Source organism: Acipenser ruthenus, chromosome 3 (assembly GCF_902713425.1).
Source record: "Acipenser ruthenus chromosome 3, fAciRut3.2 maternal haplotype, whole genome shotgun sequence".
NCBI classification, from domain to species: Eukaryota; Metazoa; Chordata; class Actinopteri; order Acipenseriformes; family Acipenseridae; genus Acipenser; species Acipenser ruthenus.
This window is the reverse complement of record NC_081191.1, coordinates 47,427,135-47,443,876: the sequence shown is the minus strand read 5'-3', so window position 1 is coordinate 47,443,876 and position 16,742 is coordinate 47,427,135. Positions and strand designations below refer to the sequence as shown.

At 37.4% G+C, this 16,742-nt stretch overlaps 1 protein-coding gene across 4 annotated transcripts in view; it reads right to left on the bottom strand.

Annotated features, from left to right (window-relative positions):
- LOC117435812 (calcium-transporting ATPase type 2C member 1) overlaps positions 1-16,742 on the bottom strand; it is a 78,148-nt gene that overhangs the window by 12,846 nt on the left and 48,560 nt on the right. For all 4 annotated transcript variants that reach the window (XM_059013061.1, XM_034059253.3, XM_059013055.1 and 1 more), the window contains exons 7-18: positions 10,833-10,941; positions 10,308-10,463; positions 9,080-9,148; positions 8,786-8,861; positions 8,047-8,113; positions 4,693-4,817; positions 4,161-4,258; positions 3,183-3,278; positions 2,997-3,086; positions 2,785-2,889; positions 626-782; positions 260-430 (exon numbers count right to left, since the gene is read on the bottom strand). In XM_059013061.1, the coding sequence (XP_058869044.1) occupies positions 260-430; positions 626-782; positions 2,785-2,889; positions 2,997-3,086; positions 3,183-3,278; positions 4,161-4,258; positions 4,693-4,817; positions 8,047-8,113; positions 8,786-8,861; positions 9,080-9,148; positions 10,308-10,463; positions 10,833-10,941 (1,319 nt within the window). The remainder of the gene's footprint in view (positions 1-259; positions 431-625; positions 783-2,784; positions 2,890-2,996; positions 3,087-3,182; positions 3,279-4,160; positions 4,259-4,692; positions 4,818-8,046; positions 8,114-8,785; positions 8,862-9,079; positions 9,149-10,307; positions 10,464-10,832; positions 10,942-16,742) is intronic.

Below are 16,742 nucleotides of genomic sequence, written 5' to 3'. Positions count from 1 at the left end.
AAAACAGATTATCCAGACTGATAGGACGTTATGAACTAGGTACACTGCATTGCTGAGTAAACACCGTATATTTTCAATGTTAAATCACCTTTTAAATCAGGCACTTGTAGACAGGTCCTAAACATTGATACCTATGAAGGCTTGAATCAAAATGTACTTCAAATGTTATGCTGTTATGCATGCTATTAACATATTATGTTTTTGACATATACTTTTTCAGTATTTGTTCAATAATGAAAAAAGGGTTTTGCTTGATTACCAATGGAAACGGCAGTCTCCTGAGAATCTCCAGTTACCATTTTGATGGCAACCCCTGAGCCAATCAGTGTAGCTACAGCCTCTTTCACCCCTGTCCTTGGAGGATCGATAATTCCCACCAGACCCAGGAAGGTAAGCTGGCCGATCTCCAGACCAGAAGCAAAGGCAAGTACTGTAAAAGAAAGTGGATGTAAGTTTCTAGGAAGCATTTTTCTAGCCTGACAAACTGGTTTTAAAGAATTGGATTTTGAGGCACATGAAATATGTGACATTCAAATGTATAACGCTATATTTTCTTCCTACACAAATGACAGATATGTCTACAGTTAAATATATTGTAAATTCAGCTGCTGCAATAATGGCTTACCTCGCAGTCCTGCAGATCCCATGTATGTCTTTTCTTGCTGATACAGTTCCCTCTGTTGTTGGGTAAGTGGCAGGGTCAGTCCCTTGCTGTTATAGGTTGTGCAACAATGTATTACTTGTTCATAGGCACCCTTCATAAAGTATGTCTCAGGCTTATCCTATAAAAATAAAAAAGGTTTAAAATGTTACCACCCACACGAGTAAACTCACATACAGTGCCTTGCGAAAGTATTCGGCCCCCTTGAACTTTGCGACCTTTTGCCACATTTCAGGCTTCAAACAAAGATATGAAACTGTAATTTTTTGTGAAGAATCAACAACAAGTGGGACACAATCATGAAGTGGAACGAAATTTATTGGATATTTCAAACTTTTTTAACAAATAAAAAACTGAAAAATTGGGCGTGCAAAATTATTCAGCCCCTTTACTTTCAGTGCAGCAAACTCTCTCCAGAAGTTCAGTGAGGATCTCTGAATGATCCAATGTTGACCTAAATGACTAATGATGATAAATAGAATCCACCTGTGTGTAATCAAGTCTCTGTATAAATGCACCTGCACTGTGATAGTCTCAGAGGTCCGTTTAAAGTGCAGAGAGCATCATGAAGAACAAGGAACACACCAGGCAGGTCCGAGATACTGTTGTGGAGAAGTTTAAAGCCGGATTTGGATACAAAAAGATTTCCCAAGCTTTAAACATCCCAAGGAGCACTGTGCAAGCGATAATATTGAAATGGAAGGAGTATCAGACCACTGCAAATCTACCAAGACCTGGCCGTCCCTCCAAACTTTCAGCTCATGATCAGAGATGCAGCCAAGAGGCCCATGATCACTCTGGATGAACTGCAGAGATCTACAGCTGAGGTGGGAGACTCTGTCCATAGGACAACAATCAGTCGTATACTGCACAAATCTGGCCTTTATGGAAGAGTGGCAAGAAGAAAGCCATTTCTTAAAGATATCCATAAAAAGTGTCGTTTACAGTTTGCCACAAGCCACCTGGGAGACACACCAAACATGTGGAAGAAGGTGCTCTGGTCAGATGAAACCAAAATCGAACTTTTTGGCAACAATGCAAAACGTTATGTTTGGCGTAAAAGCAACACAGCTCATCACCCTGAACACACCATCCCCACTGTCAAACATGGTGGTGGCAGCATCATGGTTTGGGCCTGCTTTTCTTCAGCAGGGACAGGGAAGATGGTTAAAATTGATGGGAAGATGGATGGAGCCAAATACAGGACCATTCTGGAAGAAAACCTGATGGAGTCTGCAAAAGACCTGAGACTGGGACGGAGATTTGTCTTCCAACAAGACAATGATCCAAAACATAAAGCAAAATCTACAATGGAATGGTTCACAAATAAACATATCCAGGTGTTAGAATGGCCAAGTCAAAGTCCAGACCTGAATCCAATCGAGAATCTGTGGAAAGAACTGAAAACTGCTGTTCACAAATGCTCTCCATCCAACCTCACTGAGCTCGAGCTGTTTTGCAAGGAGGAATGGGCAAAAATTTCAGTCTCTCGATGTGCAAAACTGATAGAGACATACCCCAAGCGACTTACAGCTGTAATCACAGCAAAAGGTGGCGCTACAAAGTATTAACTTAAGGGGGCTGAATAATTTTTCAGTTTTTTATTTGTTAAAAAAGTTTGAAATATCCAATAAATTTCGTTCCACTTCATGATTGTGTCCCACTTGTTGTTGATTCTTCACAAAAAATTACAGTTTCATATCTTTGTGTTTGAAGCCTGAAATGTGGCAAAAGGTCGCAAAGTTCAAGGGGGCCGAATACTTTCGCAAGGCACTGTATTTTGGTAGGAGCATGGTTACAATAATATTTTCTCAACATAAAATCTTTTATTTGATATTGCAGAAACCAATCAATATTACCGTTTCAAATAACTCAATAAGTTACAATTTGTAACAATAAATCTGAAATTATAACACACATTTATTCAGGACACCCTTATGATATGGAGTAGTTACAAATAAATGAATAGCTTTCTTTTTTGCATGTTCAACATTCTAAAAGTATGACAAACAAGTGGAAAGCTTTTTATTAGGGTTGCAATGTCTTCCACATAGATGACCTTCAGCAGTTGCTTCATTCAACAACAGTACTTCAGTTCAGTGTAACAGAACAGCCTACTGTACCTGCTGGGTTTGGTGAACACACTTGACAGCCATCCACTTTTGCTCTGAGCTGAAGGGGTGTTCAGCTCGTCTAACATATTCTTGCTGAACACCATCTAATCCCATCTAAAGCAAATAAAAAGTAAGAAAAACAAATGAGAAGTGGTATTCTGGGGAGCCGATATGTAAATAAACACATTAACAAATAAATACATAAATAAAGCACAACGTACCTTCATTGCAAGTGCAATTAAAGCTCCCTCTGTAGGTCTTCCCATTAATGTATTATTTCTAATAACAGCATCATTGCAAATACATCCCGCCTAAAAATAACAATATTCAAAACTTTACATCTACAGACATGTTTAGTAACCAAAGAAATAGTATTCTCCAACATAAAATAATTATACTTTCCATACCTCTACTACTTTACATATAGATGAATTGGAAAAGCCGTGTATCACTTCACCATCTGATATCACCTCTCCTGAACTATTGTATCCAACTCCTGTAACCTGTGGGGCAGACCGTGACATTTTATTGGTTCCATGTATAGACACGTTTGTTTGTATTGAAAGAGTATACAATCATTGTCATTGTATTAATTCCACCAGTTTTGTAATTTTTCTAATTTTGTAGGCTTCAGCCAATCAGGGTTGTATGTTTATGCTTGTTTAGGAGGTATAGTTACCTTTAGTATTATGATGTGAAATAAACCACATACCAAATTAGCTAAAAATTTAATGTACAAGTGATTTAAAATGCATGCACCACTAGTAAATGTAACATTGTCTTACTTCTCATAGGCATAAAACACTCAAGAGGTTTTTCTGGTTCTCCAGATGTACAGCTATGACAAAGTTTTGCATCACCCACAATTTTAGGACTGAAACAATTTAGAGCTTTTATTTAACATTGTATCAAAGAAACTACAAAATGATATTGCAGAAGTCTACCGGAAGCCATAACAGTAGCAGAGTATTTCATGTTAAATTGTTTCGTTAAGTATATGGAAAACTACAAAGTGGTATGTAATTCAATATGTTAACATAACATTATTCAGCAGGTTTCATACGACTTTATTTAGTTAATTCTATAGGGTGATGCAAAACATTTGGCCATAGCTATATGTAAATGTGCAAGTGAAACATATAGATATTCGTATGTACAGTATGTATTTATATGGGGACAGAAGCCCTGTGTATTACTGCCTCTGCTCACAAGTCTGGTTACGCATTTAGAATGTATGTGGCCAGTAATTATTTCTGACAGTGCATTTCAAGCATCGTTTTGCGTGATTCACTAAGATTTGCTTCACAGTTTCTGGAGTTAGTGTAAAGTACTATTCATAATCTTTATTTCTGTGTGACTTTAGACTTTGATTGCTTTACACTCACCTCAGCATGGAGGCCATCAGATGTAAATATATGGGTAACAGTCATTTCATTCTTGGTCAGTGTCCCAGTTTTGTCAGAACAAATTACATTGCAGCAGCCTGGAGTAAACATCAAAATCAATTCTTGTAGTATTGAATAATACAAAAGAAAACAATAGCATTGTTTCATTATGTTTTTTCGTAAGACAGACTAGTTTCTGTTTAGGTTTTCTGTCTCTCTCTCTCTCTCTCTCTCTTTCTTGTCTAACCTCAGCATTTGTCTTTTGTGACCAAGCCTTTGTTAATTATTATTTATTATAAATTGCATGGTTTTATTATTTTACAGTCTGAACCCAATTGTTACACTATGTATAGATTTATTAGCTTGATAAGATCATTGAAACATGGTCCCATTTTCAGGAAAGTCTATGAAACATTACTGCTTTACTACTGCATAAACAGCAATAATGTTCTGTGCAATAAAAGCCAGCTCTCTCAAGTCTTAGCTCAAGGGCTCAGAGTAGAAAGATCTGTGTTTGAGAAAATGATCATACTTAGTGTTTCCACTATTGGTAGTTTCTTCACAATAGCATTCTTCTGCACCATTCGCATTACTCCGAGAGCCAATGTCACCGTCACCACAATGGGCAAGCCTTCGGGAATGGCGGCTACAGCCAAGCTAAAAGAAAGTAACAAATATAACATTAAATGGGGGGTTCTGAACAAAAATAAAGCATCTCCTATCAAATGGTTTGTAAACATGGAGTAAAATTGATGTGAAAAATGAGTAAAATCAGAGGGAAAATAATGTGGTAGAATCTGGAATGGGAAGTTATTGAGGGAATTATAAGAACCAAATATAAAAGGCAATGGGCCCCATGTGTCATTGTATTTTCCTTGGAAAGTCTAATTTACATGTGCAGTTTCATTCATCTTATTAGTATACAGAATTACTATGACGTGTTTTTCGATCGTAAACCTATTAAGTAAAAACCTACGCCAGTCTTTTGCTGCCGTAACTGGTGGTAGCTGGTGATGTTTCTAATACATTTTTGTTTTCTTAACACATATATAATATGATTTTCTTGTTTACAGTTAATGTATGATTTTCATTAAATAAAAAATCAATATATAAAGATGCATGGATGCATTAACTGGCCTTATATACCCAATACATGTCTCATTGATTACTGCTCAAGTTCAAAAAGCAATGCCGCATTAAAACTAACCTGGAGATGTTAATGCTGAAAATCGGGCCTTGTTTGTTTAAAAGACAAATTACATGGAGGCAGTTGCACTTTAAATCTTGACATTAGTGTTATTTACTTTAACATTTCCTATCAAAAGTTTTAAGATGTTAGATATACAGTGATAGTCATCATTGAGTGTGATGTGGTAACCTACTTGTGCTATATGCAACTTATGAGAAGTGATTCTTTAAAAAGTTAGGCTGCCTCTAATATCAAACTGAGAAATGAACATGAATGTAGGATAAATTAGTAAAAAAAAAAAAAAAACAAACACACATTTTGCCTGTTCACATGTCCATGATTTCCCATGCGTTACGTAACTAATCTGTAGTGATATTTTTAAATACACTTGCATTTTGTTGTTCAAATGTATTTTTTGATGGTTTTAACTAGGGTTAACCAGTTTGTAAACACTGTTTGGCGTTTGTATTGTTATAGGACAGGAGTAAGAGCTTTATTTGGGAAATGTGTGTGAGCGGGCAAGCTAAAGTTCCCAATTATAACGAACTATAACGAACCCTTCTTATAACAAACCCCCTTTAACAATCCAAGCAGCAAGAACCGTTTTTTCAAGGGAAATTGGCCCTATTAGAATGATCACTTTTACAAAATCTACCCGGATAAAACGATCTTGGTAGTGACTAGGCTTGCCAACAGGCTCCAGAATCTCGGGACACAAAGGCAGGTCAGGTTTTGTAACTCACCTCTCTGCAATGTATTCAGTAAAATGTGTGTGAATTGTGCGAACTGTTGATAAATTGAATTGTTTTACTTAATTGTTACCAAAAGCACACAACTACCAGCGAGGATCGTTTCCATCAATCAGACCTATACAGCAGCTGATTGGCTTTCTGAGTCTCTGACTGGGCAGGACTGTGTTAAGCAAGAACTATTAAACAAATAGAATCTTTACCTGCTGTCACAAGGTTAAATGAAAGAGTGCAGGTGAGTGCAGTTATCTATGATAATGGTGTTGCAATATTTTGATAGATATTGTTTAATGTATAGAAGATTCAACCAATGCGAGTAATCATTGTTACGAGGTTCTCCGGATAGAATCGCCACCACAATTAAACAAATACATTTACTAAACTGCTCAAGCAATTCACACTCACTTTACAAGTTGAATACATTGCAGTTTAGAGCGATGAGTTAAAAAAAACCTGATCTGCCTTAAAGTGTCCCGAGATTCTGGAGCCTGTTGGCAACCCTACTAGTGACTGACACTGAACTTTCTCCAATGTGTTATTCTCTCAGTGAAAACAAAGACCTTGGCAGGCTAATTCGAAGATAAGGCTGATTCATAGATAACCTACTGTAGTGCGAATCATGTGTGACGTATGCAACTGTTGCCATCTTCATACAAACTGCAACCAAGGCAACAGGCGTGAGGAGGTAACAAGATTGAAACAGCGTGCATTGAGAAAAGCATGAAAAAAAATCAAGCAATCTACACTGGATATGTTTTTCAAGAGAAAGGGCACGTAATTACTGTATTCAGCATTGATCAACAGTTTAAATGTTGATCAATGTGAAGTTGTCCTGAAAGAATTAATGTATATTGTTTAAAGATGTTCAATTCAATGTGGGCGTTTCTTCATTATTCTAATACAGCAAATTGCCAAACCTTATTATTAGTGAACAACCCGATATAACGATCATTTCTCCAGGTCCCAGGGGGGTTCGTTATAATGAAGTTAGACTGTATAGATATTTGGACTATTCTGGTTTGGTAAATGTGTTCAAGTAGCCTAATAGTCTGATGCTATTTTTTTTTTTTTCCATTTTCAGCTGTCCCTGCACTATTGATATTAATCTAGTTCCATTCCACTGGTAACCAGCTTAGAAAGAAAGAAACAAAATGTATTACACATAATACATCACTTGAAAAAAAAAAAAAAAAAGCAAAACAACCACTATGTAATCCAAATGAACGGAACATAGGGCCCCCTATCCCAAAGCGCGTGGTGTGCAAAACATATGCAGCTGCCTTCGTGACATCTCTCCCAGCCAGACATCAATTCCAAGAAAATGCCCTAGTCAACAGTGCTTAAACATTGAACCCCAAATGGTTTTTCTATTCAAGGAGAGAAAAAATGCAGTTTCTCTTTATTTTTCATAACATTAACCTTATATTGCAGGGGTTTTCAACCAGGGTATGCATACCCCTTGAGGTACTTCCAAGGGTCATATAGGGGGCAGGACAAGAAATGCAAAAATAAAAGTAAAAGTAAAATTTCTTTTGAATTTTTATTTTTTTATTATTTTTTTTTTTTAATGGTATTATAGATTCTCTCTAAACCACTGTGCGTAAATATGTTATTTTATTTTTGTTTAGCGGCTCAAAGTTTACAGTCCGACTATAGTTTCAAAACTATCATCCACCTGAACACATGCATGATTTCAATTGAGCTTGTTTCCACTCATATTAGTAACAGTAATAGCAGCTGGTTGAATTCTTTTTGATGTTTATAGAGTACATCCAGATTATCCTGTGAATCGTTATCCTGTGTATCGTGTACTGATACATTTCTTACTTGCAAAAGAAAAATGAAGGGAAAAAACCAGTCTACAGAAAGTGCAAGGTGCCTGCACGTCTGTACAAACACACTACACCCTGCACAGTTATATAGACATATTGCTTTTGAGATGACTAACCTTACACCAATAGTAAACATATCAAGTATATGCTTTCCTTGCATCCAACCAACAAGCATTATGACACCTGAAATAGAAACGAAAAATGAATTGCATAAAAAACAGACCAAACTGAACAAAGTCCTATTTATGATGGACAGATATAAATAATAATTAAAGTACTGCCTGACCTAGATAAAACAATCACTTTATCAAGGGAAATGTAAAGTGTACACAAGGGGCGTTCATAATGATCACTATAGGAATACATTGCAGTTGAGCCTGGATTGAAGACCACCTGGTATACTTGACATTTGAGAACAGGAACGCAAACAGTATTTTTTAATGTGTCTGTCATTTACAGTATTTTTTGCACTGCCTCAATTCACCTACAAGGCAGTGTGAATACAAACTGTTTAAGTAGCGCAACAACAACAACAACAACAACAACAACAACAACAACAACAACAACAACAACAAAACACACATACAAATGGGTATTGACTGTTTTGTACTGGCCGTATCTTGCAACATAAAGTGAAGTTGCTCAAAATCGATTGAGCAGACATGACAGTTGACTCTGGACAGAGCATTTTGAGAATGTCCAAGCCTGAAGCTACTTCCGAGACCCCGCTTGCTTTAAAAATTGGAAATTCAAAAAGGTCTGCCTTGCACAGAAATGTACAGTGATTTAGTCTGCTGTAGCAACAGGGATTTAGAAAGCAGGATGTGTTTGTTGGGAAGGAAAAACAAACTGTACCTATGATGCCAAAGGAATACAGGGAGAGCTGTTTTCCAAGCAAATCCATGCTTTTCTGTAAAGGGGTTTTGGGTGCCTGGTAAGGAAACAGAAGCGTTAATAATAAGAAACAAACTCTTTCTCTTTAAAATGCCTAGTTCAACACATATCACTTCCAATTGTATTTAATAAAGCTTCACTAATTCAGTTCTCCAACAATTTTTTTTTTTTTTATGTCACCAGAACTTCTCAATGGAATTACAGCCTTATTATTGTGTGATGTGAAGTATGATGATTAAACTTAAAATCACTCACCTCCTCAGCTTGCATCATCTTGAAAACCTCCCCAAATTCAGAGTTTTCCCCTGTTCCAATAACTATTCCCTACAAAAATGTATGAAGGAGGAATTAAATGTCTCTGTAAGGTCGCCTTGGATAAAGGCGTCTGCTAAATAAACAAATAACAACAAATAATAAAATGCAAGCTAACATCAGCCAAAAAACTGGTCTCATTTTGCACACTTGGAGGACATGGATGCCAGAAATTAATGTGTTAATTAGAAAACCATAGTACAGTATACAGCTATGTACCAAATGTATCCAAAACATTACAAATATGAACAAGGCATTTTAAATGACTTATGGGATATTAACAGTTGTAGAAGCGGGCAAGTAGTACAAGACTGTCAACATGTACTGCAGGACAGTGTTCACACAAAAAGCATTTGAGATCATACGCATGAACATTGGACAACATGCAGCAGATCAATAACTTTTAACTGAACCCAGATAAGTCTAAGTGGAGCACATGAGGCTTAAAAAAAAGATTATTAGAACACAATGTACATTCCTTTCTTCATTTACCTTGATTATCCAGATATGATGTTATATTGCTTTTAAGATTTTGTCTTGGATGTGTTTAAAAAAGAAAAAAATGAAATATAAATGGGCAGCAGTGTGGAGTAGTGGTTAGGGCTCTGGACTCTTGACCAGAGGGTCGTGGGTTCAATCCCAGGTGGAGGACACTGCTGTTGTACCCTTCAGCAAGGTACTTTACCTAGATTGCTCCTGTAAAAACCCAACTGTATAAATGGGTTATTGTATGTAAAAATAATGTGATATCTTGTAGCAATTGTAAGTCGCCCTGGATAAGGGCGTCTGTTAAGAAACTACTACTACTACTTCTACTACTACTACTAGGGCCATGTTCAGGGCCCTCGTCCGATCCCGGGTTAAGTTGGAGCACGCCCACGCGGAGTCCGCTGGCGACATGGCCACCTTTGTCGACCAGTGGGCTCTGGGGGGCGTGCTCTGTACCACCTCCCCTTTGGTTTTCAACATTTAATTTACAGCTCTTTTGACCGTTTTTTTCTGTTAAATTAGTTATCGCCCAGTCTTGTTAGCACCCCTTTAAAGGGGTGCTAAACTGAATTTTTTCTCCGGCCGCCTTTGGGTGGCCGGTGCACCGGCTGCCACTGGGCAGTCGGTGTAGTCCGCCCTCTGGGCAATAAATAGGACTACTACTACTACTACTACTACTTACCTTTGCTTTTCCACATCTAACCAATGTTCCCATAAAAGCAATATTGCTTCTTGTGGTGAGGTCCCCATTGGTTGCAGCAGGCTGAGGAGCAGTACATTTTGTTGAAGGGGTTGTTTCTCCTGTCAGACTTGATTCATCAATAGATAGATCAACAGCCTGCAGGGTGGAAAAAGGTTCACCAATTATATTAAGCAACCTTTGATATTTCTACAGTTTACAGTACTAATCTTCTCAATCAAAAGAAGTGAAGAGCAAGACAAGTTTCTACCATAAATGTGCATGCATAGGTTACCCTACGTAACTTTAATGCAGTATCAGCAACAATGGGCGACTTAAAATCTCCAACCATAATAATCAAAGGTGCTCTTTTCCAAGAATAATCATACTTGCCTATTAGTTTTAGGAAAAGACCCTATTTATACCTTTAGAAAACATATTGCCTAGATAACACATGGTAGTTCTACAATTTTGCTATTCATTTGATATAAACATTTTTGTTTGCCTAGCTATGTGCTTTAAACTTACCTCAAACAGACGTAAATCTGCAGGAACCCTTTCTCCAACGAACAGGCAAACTGTATCTCCTGGAACCAACTGTTGTGCAAGCATGTGTTCTAGATTCCCTTCCCTTACACTAGCAAAAAAAGTAAAAAACAAAACAAAACAAAAAAAGTGTGTCTACATATTATATACATACACATATTCTATATATATTCTATATATATATGAGAGAGAGAGAGAGAGAGAGAGAGAGAGAGAGACTGGTTTGCAGAAGTATTCACCCCTTACAAATGTCACATTTTGTTAAATTATAAATAATGTATGCAGTTTTTCAAAAAAACGTTTTTATTCAAAGCTGTAGTGGTTAAATTGAACACTGTTATATGAGGAGGAGGTTAAAGGTCAGCAAAACTTGCAAAGAAAATGTAAGTATTCAGCCCCTTAAGTCAGTACTTGGTAGAAGCACCTTTTGCAGCAATTACTGCTGAGTCTTTTTGGAGAGGTCTCTACTAGCTTTGCACAGTAGGATAGTGAAATTTTTGCCCATTCTTCACAGGAAAATTGCTCCTGTTCTGATAAGTTTGTTGGGGATCGTCAATGGACTGCAATCTTCAAGCCATAAATATTCGATTGGATTCAAGAGGTCTTTGACTGGGCCACTCAAGAACATCAATTCTCTTCTTGTTCAACCACTCCAGTGTGGCTTCGGGTCATTGTCCTGCTGAAATGTGAATTTCCTCCCCAGTTTCAGAGTATTGGCTGACTCAGACAGGTTTTCCTCAAGGGTTCGCCTGTACTTTGCACCATCCATTTTCCCCTCTATCCTAACAAGCTTCCCAGTCCCTGCTGAAGAGAAACATCCCCATAACATGATGCTGCCACCACCATGCTTGACAGTTGGGATGGTGTTGACTGGGTGATGTGCAGTGTTGGGCTTGCACCAGACGTAACGCTTGGAATTTAGACCAAAAAGTTAAATTTCTGTCTCGTCTGACCACAAAACCTTTTTCCACATGTCTGCAGTATCATCTACATGCTTTTTCACAAACTTCATACGTGTTTTAAGATGAGGCTTTTTTGAGTAATGGCTTCTTTCTTGCCACCCGTCCATACAGGCCAGCTTTGTCTAGGGACTGGCTTATTGTTGATGTATGAACACTGACTCAGGACAAAGAACTTTCAAGGTCACTGTTGGCTTCAGAGTGACATCCCAAACGGTGTGTGTTATTTATATATATATATATATATATATATATATATATATATATATATATATATATAAAGCTCAGAGCCAGCTGCCCAACATTTCGATATGTTGTACATATCTCTCATGGGAGCCTCTATATATATATATTTCAGTTTTTTATTTTTCTTAAAAATATTTCCCAGCATAAAACCAATGTCACCTTACAATAATTGATTTTGAGTTTCAGTGTTTTAAAATAAAATATCAAACAGAACGAAATTTCAATGTACCATTTGTAATTCAGTAATATGAGAGAATTGGTCAGGGGTCTGAATACTTTTGCAAGGCACTGTAGATGTAGATATATAGAGATAGAGATAGAGATAGAGATAGAGATATATAGTGCTCACCCGTTATAACGTGCTCCGTTATAGTGCACACAACATACATTTTCTGTTTCTGCATGCATTTCTAACAGCTTCAATATCAATATGTAAATAAAGTTATTGCAGAGATGTTTGATGTGGAAATCAGAATTCAACTCCAGACTGCAGCAAAGAAATCAGAAATACAACCAAGCCTTTTTTGTTTTGAACTTTATGGGAACTATGAAATCATTGGTGCCAATCAGACCTATCAAGGTCTTTATACCAAAATGCAATCAGTACTATTTTTGATACGGTACAATACGCTTTTTAATGAAAAAGAATATGTTAATTTAAAGATTTCAAAAAGTGTGTTTGCTACTAGTTATGCAACATTAACATTTTATTTTCTCAAATGAATGGTACAAATTGCATTTGAATGTAAACACCATGATAAATTAGGCCCATGGTTTCTAAACAATCCAATGCTACATTTGTGAACATTCAGTACTTCTTGTTTTGACACTTTGCAAAGTTTTGTATTGTGCATGGAAAACAAAACAGGCGGGGCGACAGGAAAATCCTTAACTGGATTAAATCAAAATAATGGCGACACTGGCCTGGTTTTCGTGAAGTTTAAAAACTCAAAATTCTCTCTCCACTGTCATGAGTTTTGTGAGGTAGCAACATTCCACTTGCTATACGAAGTGTGCGTCTAAAACATTGAGCGACTTTAAAAGGAGGTAAATCGCCTTCTCACATTAAAAAGTGATACAATTGACCAAAAAAACTCACGTTTTTTTTTTAAATACTGTTTGTGATGTAACCTCGTGCAATGTTTTACTATAACTGAAGCAATCTATTATCTGAGATCTGTTGGCAATAGCCTTGGCAAGCTTCTTCTATGTGACAATTTAGTCAGCATTTCAAATTATTGGCATTTGACTAAAATTATAGTGCTTTATAGTTTAGTTGTTTTTATAAGCAAGGTTATAATACAAATTGTACTGAAGCTACTACAAATAAAAATGCAGCCCTTTGCAATAAAGACAGACGTACATAAATAACAAAGCCCTTTGGAAAGCACAGATTTTTCTTCATCCTTTTACACTTTGGTTATCTTTGTGTTTGGTGATCGGACAACTGATTGCTTTAAGCTTAGACTTTTATGTACCTTAGCAATAAGATGCAATACAATGTACACTAGTCTTAAATTAGCATCTATCATGGGTACCAACTGAGGACCAAAAAAGTCACGTTTATACCACAAAATGTATTAAATTAGCACAGCTGGCTTTACTAGCATTACATTAAAATTAGCATTAGGGTTCCATTAGCATTCCATATGAAATCAAATTACCAAAAACCTCGACCTCCTTTGATTTAGATAAAAATGTCCATGCATGTTTCTTTGGGAGAAGTGGTTAGTGTAAATTTTAGGCCTGAGTGACATCCCATTCATGAGACACAGCTCATCAAAGTTGACCCATTTTGGACCCCCCACCTTTCCATGGTACCATAACTTCCCCTATAGTTAACACAGAAAGGTAGTTTTGGTGTTGTTTTAACGCTCTCAAATAGCATTCTATGGACAGTTCTGTCAAGTGCAAGATAAAGTTGCGTGATTCTGTGACCTTTGACCTCACCCAGGTCAAATCTCATAACCTTGGATTTTTGTCAGCGTTTGATAGATTGTAGCCTAGACCCTTATCTGCATTTCCTGCAAGTTTCATTTTGTGCAAGCCGTTGGTTGAGGCACAGCACAGAGTTGAATGCAGTGTCAGGTGAATCTTTTAAGTGAAGCGATTACACACTTAATACAATTAAACAATATTTAGTTGTAAATCAAGTACTCACCTGTTAAATTGAAGCTGCAGTGAACTGGTGCAGCTGTAATGGATTCAAGTTAATTAACTAATTTGGCCTATTAACACATGTGACTAAAGTGTAGCACAGGTGAATTAAATACAGATCAATACTGAAATGTGCCCTTTATAAAAGTAAAAAACAAGAAAACCCAACTATAACTCAACTAAGGTGTGTCCTAAACTTAGTACTTAAACTAAAAACATTTATATATTACTTATCAGTTTAACATTCTAGACAAATGTTTGTAGCTCAAATTATGTTGTTTGATATTGAAGACAATTTGTTGCATAAATGGCAAGTACTTCCAATGACTTTTAGAGTTAAAGACATCAAAGCATGCTGTGATCCATTTGCAAAAGTATGGTGGAGTACACTGCACTAAAGGTCACACCTTAAAGTAGCAGATCAAGGACCACCAGAAGCTGAACTTTGTGTATGGCCAGAAGTTATGTTACCCTTGTATGGAGTTGTTAGCCCATTGTGCTCTTGACCAAGACCAAACATCACCTTCAACACAAAGTGACCCCAAGGAGTCTAGTTCCAGAGAATCCAGCCCTCATGCTGTTCAAGACAAACAACCTGAAAACAACAAAGTTTTCGAAGGCCTTGGAGGCAATACAAGAATCTCCACTGAAGATATGGAAATTTTCACAAAAGGTATATGCAGCTCAGAAGGTAAAGAAGGTCAGAGGAGCAATGAAGAGAAAGCTAAGAAACGGTTTTCCCACAAACAGAAGTGGAAGACAGTGAAACAATCACGGAGCAGACTCAGGCAAATCAAGAGATTATGGCCCAGCTGATCAAAAAATTTAATTTAAATCAGTCAAAGTCTGCAAGTTCATATTTTGACAGCTGTCCCAATGTCTTGGTCTATACAGAGGACTGCAGCTGAGTTTGGTGCTACCTACCACATGTCCAGGACAGCCAAGGCTTTACAGGAAAAGAAGCGATGCCCATCAGATCCAAATCCAAAAATTGGGGGTGGGGGGGTGGGGGGGTGGGGAAGAGAAGGCAGGAATGAAAGATTTTTTTCTGTTTACAATAGAGTCGGGAAGGAGAGACCACCAACAAAAACAGCTTGTTCTCTGCAATCTTCCAGAGGCCTATTGTTTCTTCAAATTACAGCATGCTGACATTAAAATTGGCTTCTCCAAATCTGCAGAGCTGAAACCAAAGGAGTGTGTATTGGCAGGCAGTAGTGGTACACATGCGGTGTGTGTCTGTCTGCACAACACACCAGCATGTAAAGCTGATGTTCATTTGTTCTAAGCTTCCACAACGGAGTGCCAGTACAAAACTGCCTTTGAATCGCTATCGGCATTGCTTATCTCATGTGTCAATTGCCACTTAGCAAAGTGTGAAAATTGTCCATCGTTTGAAGATTTCAAGGGTCATCTACAAATACTCTTTCAAGATAGCCTGGTGGACGCAGTAGAGTATCGGAAGTGGACTACAACTGACAGATCCACCCTTCAGGTAATCTATGAACCTGTTGATCAGTTGATAGAGACTTTCACAAGCCAAAGATGCAGACTGCATATTATCAACAACTGAGGGATTAACTCCAAGAAAATATATTCCTAGTTGCTATGCCTATTTTGCAGAAAACGTCACTTTCGTCATGCAAGATGAAGCACAATCACATCATTGGAACAACACTCAAGCAAACATACATTCTCAGCACATCTCATATGTTGCAATATCAGAATGCATGACTCATGACACAGTCACTGTTTATCTCTTTAAAAAGCATCTTTTGAGGTTCTTGGAGAATACATTTTGGAGGCTTCCGATAAAAATCTATTACTTCTCCAACGGGTGTGCAGGGCAATATAAGAACTGTAAAAATGTCCTCAACATCTGCCAGCACATGGAAGATTTTTGCAACATCTCAAAACTCATCGCAACAAAAGCCAGCTTGCAGCATCCATACCGTGACCAGATCCAGACTCCACACCAATTGTACAGGTTTGCAAAAGACAACATTCCTGGTCTTGAAGTAGAATACTTCACGATAGCACAGTGGCAAGCTGAGCAAGATTTTCTGGAGTAATGATTCCTCAAGGTAAGAACTGTGCACACAGCATCTCCACTTCTTTTCAACCAGTTTCCAAAGCAAGTGTACAAGCATCAACTGCCTTGACAGAGTGGCTACGAAGGAAAAGGGCAACTTAAGCATAAGCGAGTGGTAAATGTCAGAGACCTGAAAATAAAATATCTACATTTCCACCACTTCTAACAATACGTTTTCTTTTCCAGGCTCAGGGATTCACTGGATTTGAACAGTGGTAATTACAGCTCCTGGAGAAGCATCACTTAAAATACCAAATATGTGCTGACAGAAGTACAACTGGTGGGGACAAAATTAAATGTGCACAATTCAGTATTGATTTATATTTAATTCACCTGTATTTGTTTGTTTTAAATTGTGTAAATAGGACAACTTGGTTAATTCATTAATATATTAATAGCTGTTACAGCTGCACCAGTTCACTGCAGCTTCAATTTAACAGG